The sequence below is a fragment of the Zeus faber genome (assembly GCF_960531495.2).
Source record: "Zeus faber genome assembly, chromosome: 3".
In the NCBI taxonomy this organism is placed as follows: Eukaryota; Metazoa; Chordata; class Actinopteri; order Zeiformes; family Zeidae; genus Zeus; species Zeus faber.
Window position 1 is genome coordinate 36787635 of NC_137190.1, and position 19516 is coordinate 36807150.

At 45.1% G+C, this 19516-nt stretch overlaps 1 protein-coding gene across 1 annotated transcript in view; it reads right to left on the reverse strand.

Moving 5' to 3' along the window:
• Nucleotides 1–17375: 17375 nt before the first annotated feature.
• tssc4 (tumor suppressing subtransferable candidate 4) overlaps nt 17376–19516 on the reverse strand; it is a 142154-nt gene continuing 140013 nt past the window's right edge. The window contains exon 2 of the mRNA XM_079997600.1: nt 17376–19098. Within this exon, the coding sequence (XP_079853726.1) occupies nt 18050–19098 (1049 nt within the window). The 3' untranslated portion in view covers nt 17376–18049. The remainder of the gene's footprint in view (nt 19099–19516) is intronic.

A 19516-nucleotide genomic window follows, 5' to 3' on the forward strand; every position in this document is an offset into this window, starting at 1 on the left:
CCTGCAATTTCAATACCACTCATACAAGCCTAGAACACATACACACCCAGACATATCTCACTGCAAGCAACACACCACCAGACCAGGGTCTGCCGAGCAGGAGGGTTGCGACTGGTTTGGGTAAGGCATGCTGGGATGACTCGCACCCCCACACCCCACAATTTGTACTGCATCCACAAAAAGCACACATTAAGCACTGGGGTTGTCGGGGGCGGTGGGCTGGTGGGATGGCGTGGGGGTGTGGTTGACTGGGAGGTGACCAAGTGAGCCCCCTGCCGGCAGTGTTTGAATCCTGGCTTGCACCTGGTGCCGGGTGGTTTCCAGGGCTCCTGGGTGGGAGCTGTTAGAAATAATATGGCGCTTGTTAAAATAATATGGCGTCTCTGGTTGGAAATGTCCTTTTGTGACCAGTCGCGCACATGTTGTTCCTGTACTTTTCCGCTTGCGTACATGTTGTTCAAGTTGTTCTGCACATGCGCCTCTGGTTGGAGTCAGTTCTTTGTGATCTATATGTCCTTTTGTGACCACTTGCGGACACTAGACTTTATCAGGTTCCAGGGAAGAAGAATCGGGACTCGAGACTTTGCGAACTGACCCGGCTGGATAGCTCTGTCAGGGAAACAAGGTACTGGACCCAGAGACTCTGTATCTTGCACTTTTTGATTCTGCTTGATAATAAATCTGACTAACTCCTAAATTCGTGGTATGTCTTCTGATTGATTCTCCAACCCATCAACGAGCACGCGGAGAACCTCAAAGGTAATTATTATACTTGAATTAATCAACAGAAGTTTAGTAATTGATTAAGACAGGGTTAAGAAAGGTTTTCTACAACTGAACAACGAGAGGATCCTCGAAGATATATATTTCTCCAACAGAGCTCGCCGTCGTGGGTGTGGGTTAGGTGGGTTTGGCGGCTGTTAGCCTAGCTCCTGTTGCGCGGCCTCTCTGTGGCGGGGGCCCCAGGTACCAACGGTGGTGGAGGGCCACGTGTCTGGCTGTCTATCTTGGCGGGACTCTGTTCACCCCGGGGGGGTTGATGACAGGGTTCCCTGTGCCAAGCATGGCACTGCAACTGGCGAAATGTCCCACCCAGCCATGGGTGGGACATTTCGCCAGTTGCAGTATGACAGGCCTCGCACTTGTGCGCACATGGGTGGGCATGGGGGCCCCGCCATCTCACCCTAACACTAACCCTAACCGTGGCCCAGGTTCTGCGCTTGCAGATGTGTGTGCCTCAGGGGTGCAGGGTCAATTCTTGCTCTCTGGGACTGGTTTGTGCACCTCGGGTGTTGCTCTGCGGGTTCTCAGCTCACTGTGTGTTGGGGGGTCGGCTGCAGTGCAATTGTGCTCAGACAGCTGTGGGATCGTGGGTGGATGCGAGGCCTTTTCCGCTGCTTGGAAGAACTACGACATAATTCTGACCTCATACACCAGTACCAATTGGGACCAATCCTGTGCACTCACTGGTGGACACATCACACACACGCACGCACTCACGCAAGCACGCACACACATGACATTTCACTGCATATATGTATAACCGTATGTATATGTATGTGACAAATAATCTCTTTAACTTACTATCGTCATGATCACACCCTTCACCTTTCCTCTCCTTTACTGCTATAACTTTCAGGATCCTGCACTGCCTTGGTGTTCTCTGTCTCACAGTCTCCTTCTAGCCTTCTCTGGCTCCCTTTGACTGCCTCTAGGTCCCTCTGTCCCTCTCTGGCTCTCTCTGTCTGCTCTCGGTCCATCTGTCTCTGTCTCCCTCTAGCTCTCTCTAGCTCCCTTTGTCTATCTATAGGTCCCTATGCCCCTCTCTAGCTCCCTCTGTCTCTCAGTCTGGTGTCACATCCCTGTCACTGCACACCTGTCCCCGGTTAGTAATCTTGTCTCTCATTTTGTATTTAACCTGGTCCCATTCACTCTGTCATTGTCCAATTGTAGCTTATGTTCCTGTTTTTTTCCCTGTGCATGCGTGCGTGCGTGTGTGCGTGCGTGCGTGCGTGCGTGTGCGTCTAATGCTTGGCCCCGAGTCCCCGCCTGTTTGTGAGTCCCTGTCTGTTCTTGATTCCCTGTCTGTCTGCACATTAAACCCCTGTACCAACTCGCAAAACCGTGTATGTCCTGCATTTAGGTTCACTTGACCTTATCCCTAACAGTACAATCGGACCAAACATGACCCCAGCAGACCCGGTTTTCATGGCGTTCAGGGGGTTCCTCACCCGGGGCAAACCTCTCGCCTGCCAGCGGTAGGCCTGCGGGTTGCCAGCATGCTTCCCAGCCTGAACATCCCCTCCAGGCACCCCAGACTGCTCACCTCTAGGGACCCTCAGAAGTCCCCCAGGCCATCCGCGGCCCTGGCACTCCCCAGTCTCTGCGCTCCCCAGTCTCCGCTGCCCCGCTTGCTTTTCTCCTGCCTGGACTTTGGAGTGTCTAAGGAGATGTTTTAAGCAGAGGAGCTTTCCTCTGGATATTCGCAAGCTCCTGGAAACAGGATTCTGAGTTTTGCCTCCCTTCTCCTCCTCCCCTTTCTCTAGAGTCTATAATTTCAGTCGCCTCTCCTGAGGTCCAGCCCATCTCAGTCCCCGCGCTGCGGGGCGCCTCTCCCGAGGTCCAGCCTGTTCCAGTCCCTGCGCTGCCAGCCGCCTCTCCCGAGGTCCAGCCTGTGCGGTACAGGATTATTTAATACAAAGCATGAAAATGACCAGGAAGCTTGCGGGGAGCATGCTGTGATCTCGGGAGAGGATGGAAGCAGAAGTGAGTAGTGAGCGGAGACCTAACATGGCGGCACACTGCCACACTAACTAACGCACCGGTAGCCCCACCTCAGACAAAATAACAAAGCGAATTGCAAATAATAATAATATGTGTATATATATATATATATATATATATATATATATATATAAAAAAAGGGAACACCGCGCAAAACCAAAGTGGAGGACCTCGAGGATTATATCGATTTTTTTTTTATAATGCATACGTGATGGAAGACGACCAGGACCGCAATTATCCCACAAAAAGGAAGAAGACCGACTCAGCACCGGACACAGACTATCTCATACCGGGTGCCATAGAGGTCAGTGTCTTGGAGGAGATTAACAAGAAGCTGGACATGCTCGGTCCACTTCTCAGAGACATTACCGAGATCAAAGCAAGTCTTGATATCTTGCACCGCACGGTCAGCGAGATGCAAAAAGACAACGCGGATCTAAAAACCTGCGCAAAGCGTCTCACAGCGGAGATGGAAGTTGTTAAAAAAGAAAATAAAATCATGAAAGAGACCATCCTAGATATTCAATCCAGAAGTATGCGGGACAACCTCATCTTTTCTGGGATCCCAGAGAACAACACAGAGTCCCCAGAAAATATGGTGAAAGACTTTCTCCACACCGTCCTGAATCTCCCGACGGACACCGTGAAGCAGATCACCTTTCACCGAGTTCATCGACTGGGACACCGCGTGGGGAACCGTCCATCATTGCTAAGTTTGAACACTTCTAGCACAGGGAGCTGGTTAAAAGCAAGGGACGGGAGCTGAAAGGAACAGCGCTGGGCGAACGATCAATTCCCCCGGGAGATCAACGACTGACAGAAGGTGCTGTATCCTGTCCTGAACGAGAACCGGCAGAAGGGTAAACAATGGTTGATGGTTGTTGACAAATTATATATGGGGGGATGGTAGCTCAGGAGGTAGAGCTGGTGGTCTAGTAATCTAAAAGGGTGCTGGTTCGATCCCAGGCTTCTCCTGCTAGCATGCTGTAGTGTCCTTGAGCAAGACACTTAACCCCTAATTGCTCCTGATGGCTGCATCCATCAGTGTTTGAATAATTGTAAGTCGCTTTGGATAAAAGCATCTGCTAAATGTAATGTATATTTAGCATATAGATGGTCTGTTATACCGAGACTCCTCCACCATACCCTGGTTATTCTGATCATAATGTACATATGTATTCTTGTAATTCCTGTTATTATATACTGCAAGATGTAGGAATAGGCATGCTACCTATGTCAGGATTTAAAATATCGCTCACTCTCATCTCACCTCCCTAATCCCTCTCTCCTCACTTCTCTGATCAATCTCTCACTCTACAATGTCTTTCACTTTATGTATGTCTAATCCGGCAATGTTCTTTGTCTACTTGTCATTTGTTTGTGTTGTTATGTATCCCTACAAACTTCCTACAATACTATGGCAGTGAAAAGGAATATAAAGGAGGAAACCCCAGACTTCTCTATGGGAAAGCATGGGAACAGTAGTATAGCTATTGCCTTGGATGCACTGTCCACTCACCACCCTAACTAGCTTCAATGACACCCATTAAGTTTGATAGTTGGAATGTGAGAGGCTTGGGCTCACCTGTGTAACGTACTCACCTCACTAAGATGTACCCCAGCTTCTGTCTACTGCAAGATACCCACCTCACTGCATCTGAGCACCTCAAACTCAAAGCTAAAGGGGTTAATCAGATGTTTTCCGCATCATACAACAAAAAAAAAGAGGTGTATCTATATTGATCAATTAAAGTATCCCATATCAAAATAAAACCACAATATCAGACCCAGAAGAGCGTTTCATAATGATTAATGGGATTTAAGGTGACATCAAATTAACCATAGCTTATATTTATGGCCCCAATGAAGATGACCCAAATTTCTTTCACAATATATTGTTAAAAACTTTTAGAATTCTCTGAATCAATTATCATGTTGGGAGGAGACTTCAACACAGTACTGGATCCAAATTTAGACTGTTCTCAAGCCAGAAATACTCCCAAATCCAGGCGTTCATCAGACACTATAAAACAATATATGAGTGATCTTGCTCTTGGGGATTGTTGGAGATCAAATAACCCACATTCTAGAGAATACACATATTATTCACCACCCCACCAAAGTTTCTTTAGAATCAACCTTTTCTTGACAAGTAACACCGCACTGTCCAAAATCACTAATCCTGAAATCCACCCTATTGTTATTTCCGATCACAGGCTGATTAGTTTCAACCTGATAAATGAAACAACCCGGAATCCTCCCGGCCGGGTGGCGGTTTAACACCTCACTTTTGACAAATAATGAATTGAATCATTTCTTTTCAAGAGAATGGACTTCCTTCATTGAACTGAATTACTCCCCAGAAATATCACCACCCTTACTTTGGGAAACAGCGAAGGCAGATCTATGAGGTAGTATTATTTCATTCTCCACTCACAAGAAAAAGAAAGGACAAGAATGCCAAAATACACTTGAACAGCGACGAAAGGAGTTGCACTCCCAACAAGCCCACTCATCTTCTGAGCAAATCCAAAATGAGATCAGGACAATTACATCTCAACTTGAAATCCATCAATCCATCAAAAGACACAATTCCTTATGCAACGGACAAGAGCAAATTATTTTGAATTCAATGACAAATCAGGTAAATTTCTTGCCAATCAATTGAAACGTGATAGAGAAAAATCACTTATTACAGCCATCAAAGATTCACAGGGTAGAATAACATAATCAAGCAAGACATCAATAACATATTTAGAGACTTTCAAAACAACCTATATCACTCGCACTCGTACATAATGAATCGAATATATCAAACATTCACTCATTCCTTGATGATATCGACCTTCCTAAACTTTCGACGGAGCAGGCTACCACCTTAGATCAACCACTTACTCTTGAAGAACTCAGGAAAGCCCTCTTCCCTATGCCAAACAATAAATCAATAAACCTGGATCAGATGGCTACCCAGTGGAATTTTATAAACACTTCTTGCCACTTATCTCCCCATTATTCATCAGAATAGTTACAGAGATCAAGTCAACCTTCACCATGCCTCCGCACATGAATACTGCTCTCATTTTGGTTTTGCTCAAACCCAAAAAGGGCCCAACCCTCACCTCCAGTTACAGACCCATAAGCCTTATTAATTGCGACCTTAAGATTATAAGTAAAACACTAACCAACAGAATTGAAAAAGTAATTCCATTTATAATTCACCCAGACCAAACAGGCTTTGTCAAAGGCCGACACTCATACAGCAATATGCATTGTTTATTCAGTCTGATGAGCATATTTAAAAGGAACAACTTTCATACTATTATTGCCTCTTTGGATGTCTAAAAAGCATTTGATAGAGTTAATTGGACATATCTCTTTTCAATCCTCAACAAATTTGGCTTTGAAGAGTCCCTCATTCAATGGATCAGAATCCTCTACAACTCTCCATCTGCTTCTGTCATCACCAATGGTTACAGTTCACAGCGTTTCACTCTACAACGTGGCACGAGACAAGGATGTCCGCTCTCCCCTTTACTATTCGCCATCTTTATTGAACCCCTCGCGGCAGCTATCCGTCAAAACAGTAATATTGTAGGCATACAAACAGGACACTGTTCACAAAATCAGTTTGTATGCAGATGATATCTTGCTGTACGTATGGAACTAAATATCATCCCTACCAGAGGTGTTCAATCTTAAATCTAAATTCTCAGCTATCTCAGACTACTCAATAAATTTGACTAAAACCACAGTCTTACCACTCATTGGGGGGGGACTGTAATGCTGCAACCCAGAAACTTCACTTAACCATCACAACAGGCAACATTTTCCTCCCATTCCTTTCCAAAACCTTAGAGAGGGCGGTCTCTAGACAGGTTACAGAATACCTGTCAAGAAACAACCTTCTCGATACACTTCAATCTGGCTTCAAAAGTGGTCACTCCACCGAAACAGCCCTGTTGTCTGTGACGGAGGCCTTAAAAAACTGCTAGAGCTGCTGCCAAATCCTCGGTTCTCATTTTGCTAGACTTATCAGCTGCTTTTGACACTGTCAATCACAGCATACTCCTGTCCATACTCTCAAGTATGGGCATATCGGGCAGTGCACTTTCCTGGTTCGAATCTTACCTTACTGGGCGCTCGTTCAGTGTGACATGGCAAGGCCAGCTGTCTGTGCCTCACAACCTCACCACAGGGGTGCCCCAAGGCTCGGTGCTAGGACCCCTCCTCTTTGCCATATACACCACCTCACTGGGCCCGATCATCCGCTCACATGGCTTTTCATATCACTGATATGCGGATAATACTTAACTCTATCTGTCCTTCCTGCCCGACGACCCCCCTGTCTCGACGCGGATTTCGGATTGTCTCGCTGACATATCCACATGGATGAAGGATTATCATCTTCAACTGAATCTGGCGAAAACGGAACTGCTGGTCTTCCCGGCCAAACAAGGTATTAATCACAACATTGATATTAAAATCGACTCTCTATCTCTTGTTCCTACCAAGGCTGCAAGGAATCTTGGTGTCAATCTTGGTGAATCTTGTTTGTGGCACGGTGGCGCAGTGCATTGGACTGCTGCCTCACAGCAAGAAGGTCCTGGGTTCGATTCCCGCCTGGGGCGCTGTTGGCACCGTGCTCCGGCGGGTTATCTCCCAAATAGGAGCCTTTCTGTGTGGAGTTTGCATGTTCTCCCCGTGCTCACATGGGGTTTCCTCCACCTCACGTCAGTAAGGACCCCCACCAAAAACATGCACCCATCATCGTCTGACCAGCGATGGACATTTATCCCCTGGTCCCCGGGCGCGTCCACGTATGCTGCCCAGGATGGGTCAAAAGCAGAGAATCCATTTCACCGGCCACCATCAAAGCATGTGTGTGTGTGTGTGCAAGCATGTGTTATAGTGTGGTGTGTTACGTGATGAATAAAGACTGTTTCTTTCTTTTTTTTCATTATTGATGATCAACTGACATTCTCGGACCATCTTGCCGCCGTCTTCCGGTCCTGCCGCTTCACACTACTCAACATCCGAAAAGTCAGGCCGTACCCGACCCAATATGCCACTCAACTGCTGGTACAAACCTTGGTGATGTCCCGTCTTGACTACTGCAACACCCTCTTAACAGGCTTGCCGGCCTGTGCGGTGAAGCCACTACAGATGCTACAGAATGCGGCGGCGCGACTGGTGTTCAACCAGCCAAAGAGGGCACATGTCACTCCGCTGCTCATCAAGCTCTACTGTAGCCGCCCGCATCAAGTTCAAGTCTCTTATGCTGGCCTACAGAGTGATTGCTGGGAATGCTCCCGCCTACTTAAATGCTCTTGTAAGAGCACATGTTGCCCCCCGGATGCTGCGCTCGTCAAATGAGCGTCGCCTGGCTCTGCCGGCCATACAGCCACGGCAATCCAGGCTATTCTCATTTGTAGTTCCACATTGGTGGAACGAGCTGCCAAAAATGACCAGAGCAGGGACCTCCCTCTCTGTCTTTAAGAAGCACTTGAAGACCCAGCTCTTCAGTGAGTACCTCCTCTCCTAACCTACAATTACTTGGCACTACTTAGCAGTATTTATTGTTACACTAATGTCTCTGTCGCAATGTAGCTTGAATGCTATTCTTCCTTGTAAGTCGCTTTGGATAAAAGCGTCTGCTAAATGACAAAATGTAAATGTAAATTAGATACCTTGGTATTGATATCAACCCCAATCTATCAGATTTGTTTACCCTGAACTTCACTCCATTGCTCAAATCCGTTGAAGAAGGCCTCATTCGATGGAACCTACCCATCTCACTAATTGGTAGGATAGCAGCAGTGAAAATGAATATACTTCCAAAAATAAACTATATATTTTCAATGGCCCCAGTGCAACCAACAGTACATTGGTTTCATACTCTCGACTCAATAGTCAACAAATTTTATTGGAAATACAAGAAACCAAGAATTAAACTAGCAACACTACAGAAAAACAAAGACTGTGGAGGCCTAGCAGCCCCAAACTTTAGATACTACTATCTAGTAAACCGTCTTCAATTTATAATTAAATGGTTACAACCAGAGCAACAATTGGCCCATGAATGGTGAGACATTGAACAATCTGAATGTCAGGAGTTGTCATTATCCGATCTCCCATTCCTTCCTGAATCTATAAGGAAACATAATTGCTTTAAAAACTCTTTCAGCCTGGCGGAAATTCCTCAAACTCAGTGGACACACTCTCTCTCCAAACAAATTCACGCCAATCTGGCACAACCCAGATTTCTTGGTTAAAAACAGACCAATAATCTTTATGTCTTGGAACAGACGAGGAATTATTCATCTGGAACACATTTTTGAAAACAATTTGCTTAAATCCTTTCCAACCTTAACCCAAAGGTATAATATTGGTGGCACGGCTTCCTTCAATTACAGCAGTCTCTAAAAGTTAAAATCAAATTGACGAAAAACATCCTACAACCACCGGAAATGATTGAACATCTCACTCATATCGGTCACTTGAAAAATCCCTTTTCCAGAATATACAAACTTTTATCAAAAACAGACGACACCTTATCTTTACCTACAATGAAATGGGAAAGAGACCTTGCTGTTCCCACCGATAACCTGTGGAAGCTTATTTGCAACAATACCTTTTCTATGACCCGCAACTCCAAAATGCAACTCGTCCAATATAAGATTTTGCACAGAGCCCATATCACGGAACACTGGCCCTTTCTCAATCTGCGTTCTTGTCTGTACTTTTGTTCTTGTGGACTTGTGAAATGTCATCAGTTGCAGCCCAAGTACTGTTCCAATTCATAGTACGCATCAAGCCAAGTCCTGTCCAAATGCCCGGATGTGGACTTGCTCCGCCCATTTTATCGAGGATGCATCGGTGGTGACTTGTGTGGACTTGGGACAGCCAAATACCCCAGAATGCCTTTCGCACCAAGTGGTAGTAATGGTATTGGTCCCTGGGAGTCTGTACTCCCGAGTTGAACTTGCCAAGTCTGAACTAAGTCCGCAAATCCGCAAAAAACTACCAAATCTTCAAAATGGGTTTGTGGACGAAGACATTTGCTCTCACTGTTCCCTTGATACCAGAGATGACTACTTTCATGCCTTCTGGCTCTGCCCACCTATCCTAGCATTCTGGACCAACATCACAAAGACGCTATCAACCCTTCTGGGTCGCAGCATTCCATTCTCCCCGTCTATATGTCTTCTCGGTGACCTCTCCTCAGTCGACCCACCACTGAAACACCACCAACAATATTACTCAATTGGAAAAAGAGAGATTATCTCACCACATCCCAATGGCTGCAGTTATTAATAGATTACATCTCAATGGAAAAACTATTGGCAATATCCCAAAACAATGTTGATTCATTTAATGAAATATGGGCTACTTTTATCACTGACATAACTCCATCATTTAATACTTGAGTCTTCCTAAGCCGGTGCAATGTCGTTGTGCTTTGGGGCATGTGGGGGTCCTCCTGGTCTGCCGGGGCTCAGCGGTCGGGTGGATGTCTGGGCGGCTCTGCCGACATCCGTGGTGCGTGGGCCGGTGTTCTTCGGGGATCCCGGGGCCCCACGGGGGAGTTGGGTGGTCTGGGTGGTGGCGCCCGCTCCTTTACCTGAGTTGAGCTGGCCTGTCTCCGGGGTTGGGGGAGGGGCGTGCTCCTGGGGAGTACCTGTAGCTGACGTCCGTGTGTAGGTTCCGGGCGTGGTTGTGAGTTCTGGGGCTCGGGTTGGGGGCGGGGGGGTGTGTGTTGGGTGGGGGTGTCGGTCTGTCGCCATGGGGCCGTGATCCGGGCCCGCGGTCCGTGCCTTGCGCCCGTAGCCTGGGTTCTGTGCCGGCAGCTGCGTCTTGTGCCTGCACCCGGGGGTTGGTTGTATGTGTGCACCCCTGGGGTGTGGGGTCTCCTCGTGCTCCCTGGGACTGGGTCATGCTTCTCGGGGCTGGGCCTGGGGGTTGCTCCACGGCCCTCTGGCTTCTCTGGGGGCCCGGGGGCTTCTGTGGCCGCAGGGCAGGGTACCCGGGGATTTCCTACAGCCGAGGGGTATCCGCGGGGCTGTGGAGATCGGGGGGGCTTCATGGCCCCTTCCGCTGCTTGGAGGCGCCGCGACATAATACCGATCTTCTACACCAGTACCAATGGGGATAAGTCATGTACACTCACCGATGGACATCTTACACACACACACACACACACACACACACACACACACACACACACACACCCCTGCTTCAAGTGCACCCCAGCACCCTCCTGGTTGCATTCCTCTCCTTTCCTCCCTCATTTGTTGCCATAATTATGACAGGAAGAGGCCACGTGACCAGTTGTAGTTCCAGTTCAACAAATGTTGTCATCCAGTGTTCATGTTTTTATGTAAATATTGTTTGTTTCTATGTTTCTTTGTCTCACCGTGGTGATTCTCCCCCTCTTGGAGTAGTGATCTGTTGTTTATAGACCCAAACATGATAAATAGTTCTCCAAAGAGGGGGGTTAGTGGTGTCTCTCCATAACCAAAAACTTGTCTTTCTACAGGTCATCCACAGGACAGAGTTATTGCAGCAGTTCTTGATGATTTAAGAATTAATAAAGAGTTGCATTGCAGGTTGAGAACTTGAACTCCACTTGCAGACTAACTCTGTCCTGAATGCAATGGCATACAAATACTCTGTGTTGTATGCCCAGCATGCTGACAGCACAGGGTAAAAAAAAAAAAAGAATAAACGGATTATTTATTTTTTATTAGATTCTTGATCACTGTAAAAAAAAAAAAACTATATCATGTAACAATATCCTTTATATATTGTTACAGTCTTTCTGGTGGTTTACCCAAACTGTTAGTGGTTTATAGAACCATACAGAAGCCCTACGCACACACCTGGGCCAGCGAACAAAGCCAACAGCCCCAGGGAGCACCTAAGACCCCAAAAGGACATAGCAGCTTCAAGCCCGATCATGTACATCAGTGTTAAGAGAAGTCCAATTCTGTAAAAAGGTTACAAAGCCTCCCCAGCATTTATCAAAAAGTAGTATTTTTTCAAACATTATCTTTTCTGAGGGTTTGTATGATGAAAGCTCTCTAAGCCACAAAGATACATCAGGGGGTTCCCCACTTTTCCAGCGTTCCATGGCTATACATTTATTCACTGCAATTAGGGCTAGCCGGATAAAGCGAACATTGCACCTCATATTGACTGGTAAAACTGAGATGTTCCCCAGAAGTGCCAGTCTCGGGTTAGTTGGGATCTCCACCCCACAATTATTTTTATGGTATCGAAGATAGACCTCCAGTATTGCTCCAGACATCTACACGTCCAGAACATATGTAAAAGAGTAGAAGGATAGAAAACCAGATAGTATAAGTGAAAGTCAGGTACATTTAGCCCTCCTTGTTCAGTGGGAGTCTTACAGAATTTAAAGGGTCGTTTTAATCTGCAGTTTGTCAATCGGTGGTCTTAAATAAAGAGGCAGACCGACGTTGGTTTTACTTGTACAAGGGTCAGATCAGAGATGTGCTAAGGAGCAGCTCTCTGAGTCTAACAGTTTATTGTGGGAAGTCAGAAACAATATATAGTCAGTTTGGCGTTACTGGTCATTGGTGATCTATGTGACGAATGTTGTTCTCGCTCTCTGTAGCTGCGTCAAGGTGAGGCCTGAACAATGACAGCTGCGTCTGGGACTCCAAGGCTTGGGAATGTCTGTGGGACGCGTTGAGGCCTGAATACTGATATCTTCGTCTGGGCTCCAAGGCTTGGATGTCTGTGGAAACTATGTGAACTTGGAAAATATGTGACTGGGGTTCTATGAAGTTGTGTTCATCGTTATGTGTGTGCATATATTGTGACATTATTTTGTTACAGGACAACATAGAGTTTTAAGCTTGACTCTAGGAACTTTACCATTCCACAGGAATCTAGAAATCTGTCTATCCAAATTTTTAAAGAAAGCTTTCAGGATTGGAGTTGGGGGTGCTTGAAAAAGATAAAGAAATGTGGGTAGGGTATTCATTTTTATACAGTTTATTCGTCCAATTAGGGATAAAGGTAAAAACTTCCACCTTTCCAGATCTACTTCCACGTTTTTAAACAGGGGGTCATAGTTGTGGAGGACGATTTGGTCTAATTGGTTGGGTATTTGCAAACCAAGATAATAAAGCTTATAGGATTCCCAACGGAAGGGGATGTTTTCCCTTGGTTATACTAAGACCCTCTATAACAGGGTGTGGTCTTATAGCGATGGCGCGGGGTTCAATCGCCAATGATAAGAGAAGCGGAGACAAGGGATAACCCTGTCGTGTACCACGTGACAAGGGGAAAAGAGAAGAAATATTGGCATTTGTTCGAATCATAGCTGTTCGATTGAGATAGAGCATCTGTATCATTCGTATTAAATTTGGACCAAAATTCATGTTTTGTAAAACTGCAAAAAGAAAGGACCATTCTAGGACAATCAAATGCCAGCATCCAGTGAAAGGGCCATTTCAAGGGTATTGATTTTTTTGGCACAGTGAATTATGTTGAGGAACCTTCGAATATTATCAGAGGAAAGGCGATTTTGAATGAAGCCAGTCTGATCTTTATTTATAAGGCTAGGTATCACATTCTTCAGTCACTCAACCCCGGCATGGTGAGTCCATTCCAGTCAATTTTTCCCATATACACCACGCTCATATTTTTCTATGATTTCCTTCTTGGTTTCAATGGGAGTCATTGCCTTTTTCTTTTTTCCCATCATCCTTCTTCTTAGGACTCATCATGAAGGGTGAAAATAAACAAAATATACAGCACAAACACAGTAAATATGAAAAGAATATCGATAAGCCACGAACTACGTGCACACACGATGTAGGTCGCCCATTGACTGACTGCTGACTGGCCGCCGACGTGCCAACTGCAAATTTCGCAAGTTGATACAAATTTTCGCAACTATTGCTACTCGTATCTTGGATTAGTCGTAAGTAGATGCAGTCGTAAGTCGAGGTACCACTGTACTTTTGATGTTTAGCAAGTCGAAAGTCGTCTCATTTTGCGTTTGAAAATGCTCTTTTCAAGATTCTTAATCTCTGATTCAAGTGTTTTGCCCTTTAACAAATATTGCTTTTTTTTTGACGCATAACGGTCAATGTTGTTTTTGTTAATGTAAACATAATCTGTGTCATTGAGCAGGTGCATGGGGAATTGCCATAGTGTATGACTACTAGCGATGTTCTTTTGAGCCATCAGGAGCATAAGAGGAGCATGGTCTGAATGAGTTATAGGTAGATATTCACATGAGGATATGACGTGGATTCTTTCCAATATATAAATTCTGGAATAGCTTTTATGAGCATGTGAGTAAAAAGAATATTTGTGCAACAATTTATGTCTTTCGCTCCAGGCATCTACATGTTTGAAATCTAACATTTCTTAATGGAATGCCTTAGCTGCTGGGTTAGGATTTTGGGATTAGAAGATGACTGATCTAAGGATGGATCCAAAACTAAATTCATATCTCCACCTATAATAAGCTCATTAGAAGGACGCGCAGGAGTGAAAAACCGACTTTGGAAAAACTTTAGCAGTCATAATTCAGGCCATAAATATTTAATACTGTAGTAGATTCACCTGCTATGGTGCCTTCATGGATCAAGTATCTGCCCTGTTTGTCTTTCTCAACGTTATCCACATGCAAAGGGACATTTTTACTTATTAATGTGGCAACTCCCATAGATTGGACTGCCATTGACGTGTCAGTTTGGCATGTTCAGCACTGTTAGATGTGTCTCCTGTAGTAGAGCTATGTCTATTTTATGATTTTTCAGAAACTTAAGTACCTTTTTACGTTTGGACAGTTTGTTGTTGCCATTAGTATTAGCATACCTAAGCGCTACAGTTGTCATTTCCGGTATCTATTTTTCCCATGAGGTAATCTAAGATTCAATGAAGCCAGTCAAGATATCTAGCCCAGGCCACTGTTTTATCTAAGCCATTCATTTCTATGTCTTGTACCATTGTTGGAGGCAAATATAAAAGTAGAAAGAAAAGAAATAAGAAACAAACTAAAACAAACAAAAAAACAAACAAAAACAAGGAAAAAGGTCAAACCAAACCCTACATGCCACCCTTTTACCCCACTTTCTCCCTAACTGAGCAAGTGCCAAAACCTTAGTCTTAATGACATTTTTTAAATGCATCTGTAATCCAACCTGCTACATTATTAAATGCTACCAATCCTCCTTAAAACTAAAAGTCTATTAGCCTAATCCACTTGTCATTTAGCCAAGTTTATAACAAAAATGTACACTCAGTTGAAGCGAAAACACAATTTAAGCGTTATATGAAGTAGGACAATTCCCTATAGTAATACCTAGGGAGGCTATTCCGGCTACCCTCCCGGCGTGAGAAACCTTTAACATCATAACCAGAGAAAGGAAAATAAGAACGAACTAAGAGTAAACCGGTGCCTGTGCACAGTAACTATTTTGTTCTACCACCGAAAGATTATTTTGGAGCATATGGTAGGAATCTATATGTATGTTATAGCTCCTAAGCATCCCTCTAAACACATGTAAACACCCGCCGGTAGACTACTTACATTAAGGATCTACGATGTAAATAATGAACAATTCCAAACAGTGTCCCAGAAAAGAAGAAGTGGTCCACCAGGCTCGTCCAAACTGACATAAGAAAAAAACAAAGACAGAAAACAAAACAGTGCTCCGTCTCGCAAGAGAACAGGGATCCCATGTTGAAGAGTTAAGTTAAGTCAGGGCAAACACAAAAGTCCTCGGGAGATGAAAAAAATTACAGCAATGGCACGGGGCCTGGCGCCGTCTGCTGGGCACTGGTGCAGTGACCAGTGCGCCCGTTCCACTTCGAAAGTTTCCCCTTCTAAATCGAGTGTCCTAGGTAGCCATTCCTGTATAAATGCCACTGTATTCTTCCCCTCCACTCCTTCTGGAAAACCAATGAGCCTCAGATTTTGTCTACGTGTTCTATTCTCTTGGTCATCCAGTTGTTCTTTCAGCTCTCTCATTTTGCCCTCTGCAGTTTTTTTGTAGTCGTCAAACTCCAGCTGCATGGCGGCTAAGGAGTCGTCATACTCACGCTGTTTCCCCTCGTTGCACTTGACTGGGTGACCAATTTCTTTGTTGTCCCTGATGACTTTCTCAACCGTTTCAGAGTTTAGATAAACGTCCCTCAATCATGGTCCCAATCCTCTGTATTCCTTTCTCCATCTCAGATATGAACCATTGTGGAGGTTTCTCAGTGGATTCGCCACCATTGTGGCTTGTGTTAGCATTTGACGGGGGTACTTGCCTACCTTTCTCGTCCTTTGTTGTTGTACTTTCATTCTCTTTCGGCGGCATAATCCCGTTTTCAGTATTATCACTTATTGAGGCAAGGGTGGCATAAAATTATTTCAGTTAAGAATCGGTAAAAGGCTAATTTAAGCGAGCTATTGAGCGAAGGTTGGCACCAGGCGTCCATTCTCTATGCCTCCATAACCGGAAGTACATGCCATTTCGAACCTTTTAACTCCTTTATGAGCCTCAGTGCAGCCTGAGATCCTCAGGCTGGGCCTTCCTGGACGCTCCAGATTCTAGACTGAAGACAAAAGGTGACTGTGAGCCTTTGCCATAAGGGCCCCTGGAACGACCTGCCTGAGGATATTAGACCATAGCAAATCAGTAAATTATTTTAAAACTTTTTTTAATAGATTGGCCTTTAACTGATGCTGCCCTGTTTTACTGTTTTAAATGTATTGTTTTACTGCATTTTGCTTTATTGATTCTGTTCTACTGATGTTTTGTCTGATATCATGTTCTACTTTGCATGTTTGGCTATCCACTGTCCTGTAACACACTTTGTAACGTTGTTTTGAGAGGTGCTATATAAATAAAGTTGATTATTATTAGGGGTCCAACCCCCAATAATTGAGACATGGATCTCATGGATCCGCTGTTATCAGACAAGATTAATAAAATGTGTATTCGGAGCAGTCCAGTTTGATCCAGATCAGTCTATTATTGTGGAATATTTTAGTAAAAAACTAATTTTGTCATCCGCACACCACTGTGCGCATGATAAAAAAAAGATTAGACTGGTCAGAACACTGCTTTGGAGCAGTACTGAATCTTTCTCTTTATTCTGCAGAATGAATATTCTCAGTTTTGTTTTCTTGTAGCGGGCAGATTAACCTCACAAGTCATAATGGACTAAATGTAATGTGAAATAAAATGGTTAACCATTCAGATTATTTATATCGTTACTCTTCCATGCAGGGGTCTCATTAATTCAGTTATTAACTAGCCTCAGTAAATAAACCAGTAATTGGTTGGTAAAAATTTAGCTTCAGTACCAAAATCATTGGAATCAATGATTTTGGTACTGAAGCTAAATTTTGTGTCGCTGCAGATGTGTAACCTCAATATAAATCAACACATATTTGAACTGCATGGCTGTTATGTAAATGTGGGCGGGGGACGGGACAAAACAAACATTTATTTTCTCTATGGGGAGATCAAAATACAGTAAATACCTGGTTATGACTATTAGGTGTAAGAAAAACACAAGCACCATGATGAGGTTTATATGAATTTAGCAGAGGGACAAGGGATGAGTTTTCATATATAACCCATGTTGTCGGCTGTCAAATTTCATCACTTTATTTTCCTTTAAATAATTCTCATGCATTACGTCAGGTAATGTGAAAATCTTCTTGGCTGCTGACTTCAGATAACGAAAACGTTCTTGTGCGATTCGATTCTATCTTTATTCGTTCACATGGAGCAAAGTATAGGTGCAAGTTCCTTCAGCTGTAATGAAATTCTCAGCTGATTCCAGAAATTTAATTCCAAAATTATTACAGGTATGAAATTTGACCATATAGTGGATTATTTAAAAAAATCTCAATTTCTTCATCTTTCGCTGGGACTATATGTTCTTCGTGGCAGAGTGATATCACTGTGCTTGGCGAGAAATATAACATTTTACAAAACACCTAATTAATAAAATGACTTGTACTTATATCTGGTTCATATAAGCATAAGAAAACATTTCATAATTGACTGTGGAAAATGGACAAATTATTCCTTATAGATCACTCCTTTTATATTTAACTAGGTGTTTTTTTGCACTTCTGAACATACACACATATACATTACTGGAGGACAGTGCCACCTACTGGTTCACCCGAAGGATGAACTAAGTGGAGCAAAATATCCAACTCAATGTTCTATTCTCAAGCGACTGGAAGCACTGGTTGTGCCCTGTAGCCTTCTCTTCAGTCAGTGTCCTGCTCCGAAGCCCTCCTGTAGTTCTTGCAATGGGCCTTCTTGAAGGCATTGAAGCTGGCGTTGGTCCGCTCTTCACCCTGCTCCTCTTCCTCCTCTACCTTCCTCTCCTCACCGCTGCCCCGCTGTGCCCACTTCCTCTTCCTTTGCTCGCCCTCTGCAGGTTTGTCATCTTCAGCGTGCTCCTCATCCTCCAGGTGACTTAGGCCACCGCTGCGGCCCCCCCTCCGATCCCTGCCCCCGGGGGATTTGGTCCGCTCTGTTGGCCGCCCTCCCCCAGCACTGGTCGGCCTGGAGAAGACAATCCTATGCTCTGGCCTGCCGCCACGGCGCTTGCATCGGGCGACTTGCCCACAGCTCAAGTCTGACATTGATGGCTGCTTGTCCATCTCCTCCCCCTCCCCCTGTCCTGGCCGATGATGCTGCTGCTTCCTCTGCTGAAGGCTGAGCAGGTACTGTTGGGCCACTGCGCTGTTCTGGCTGTCACTGGTCATGGCTACATCCTCCAGATCATAGCGGGTCCAGCGCTCAGGGTGCACAAGATAGTCCGGCACCGCTTGCCGCCCGTACGCTGTGACAGCTGCCCCTCCACCTTGCGCTCCGCCAGACTTCCTGTCCGAGGCCAGCGGAGGTGCAGGCGGGCGCTGAGCGAAGTCCGCGTCGCCGACGTCATCCAGCATCAACGGGTGCCCCTTAGTGATACCATCCAGCTGGTCGAAGATGCTCCTACTCCGGCTCTGGAACCCGATGCTTTCCCCCCTCAGGCTGAAGTCACTCTGGGGGACAGAAGCGGGTGGCCGTGTGGCAACTTTGTCATCTGCATCATCATCCTCACTCGAGGATATCAATTCTCTTACAGGCAGGTCAAATTGCGGGACGCCAGCGGGTTCTTCCTTCTCGGGTTCGGAATCGCTCAGTTCGAGATCGTCTGGGACAGCGACCACATCGCGGTTGGACAGCGCACCCCAAGGAGGGGCGCCACTGTTAGTCGGGTCGCACAGGTTACCTCGAAGGTTCATTGGGGGGCTGGGGCTGGTGGCTATCTATTTGGGGGGGAAATGTGAGCTTGGGAGAAAAATGTTAAAAGTTGTTAGCTTTAAACGTCAAATTGTGCAAACAAATCATGTTGACCAATAGACTGAAATCACAGTGATTGTGACAAGGTTCGTTCCATGTGAGAATGTAATCTGACTTAATATAGGACCAATTATAGGAAGCAAACCAAAATACAGTGCACTGTGGATTGAAAACGGATGTTGACACTTGTATTTCCACTGCTCCTCCTGGTAGTGTGCTGATGTGTCCTTGAGCAAGACACTTAACCCCTAGCACCGCTACATGGCAGCCCACTGCTCCTAGATACATCAGTTGCTAGGATGGGTAAATAGGTTAGGATGCATTTTGTTGCCTCAGTACTTGTACTCTGTGCAATGACAATTAGTTGAATCTAATCTAAT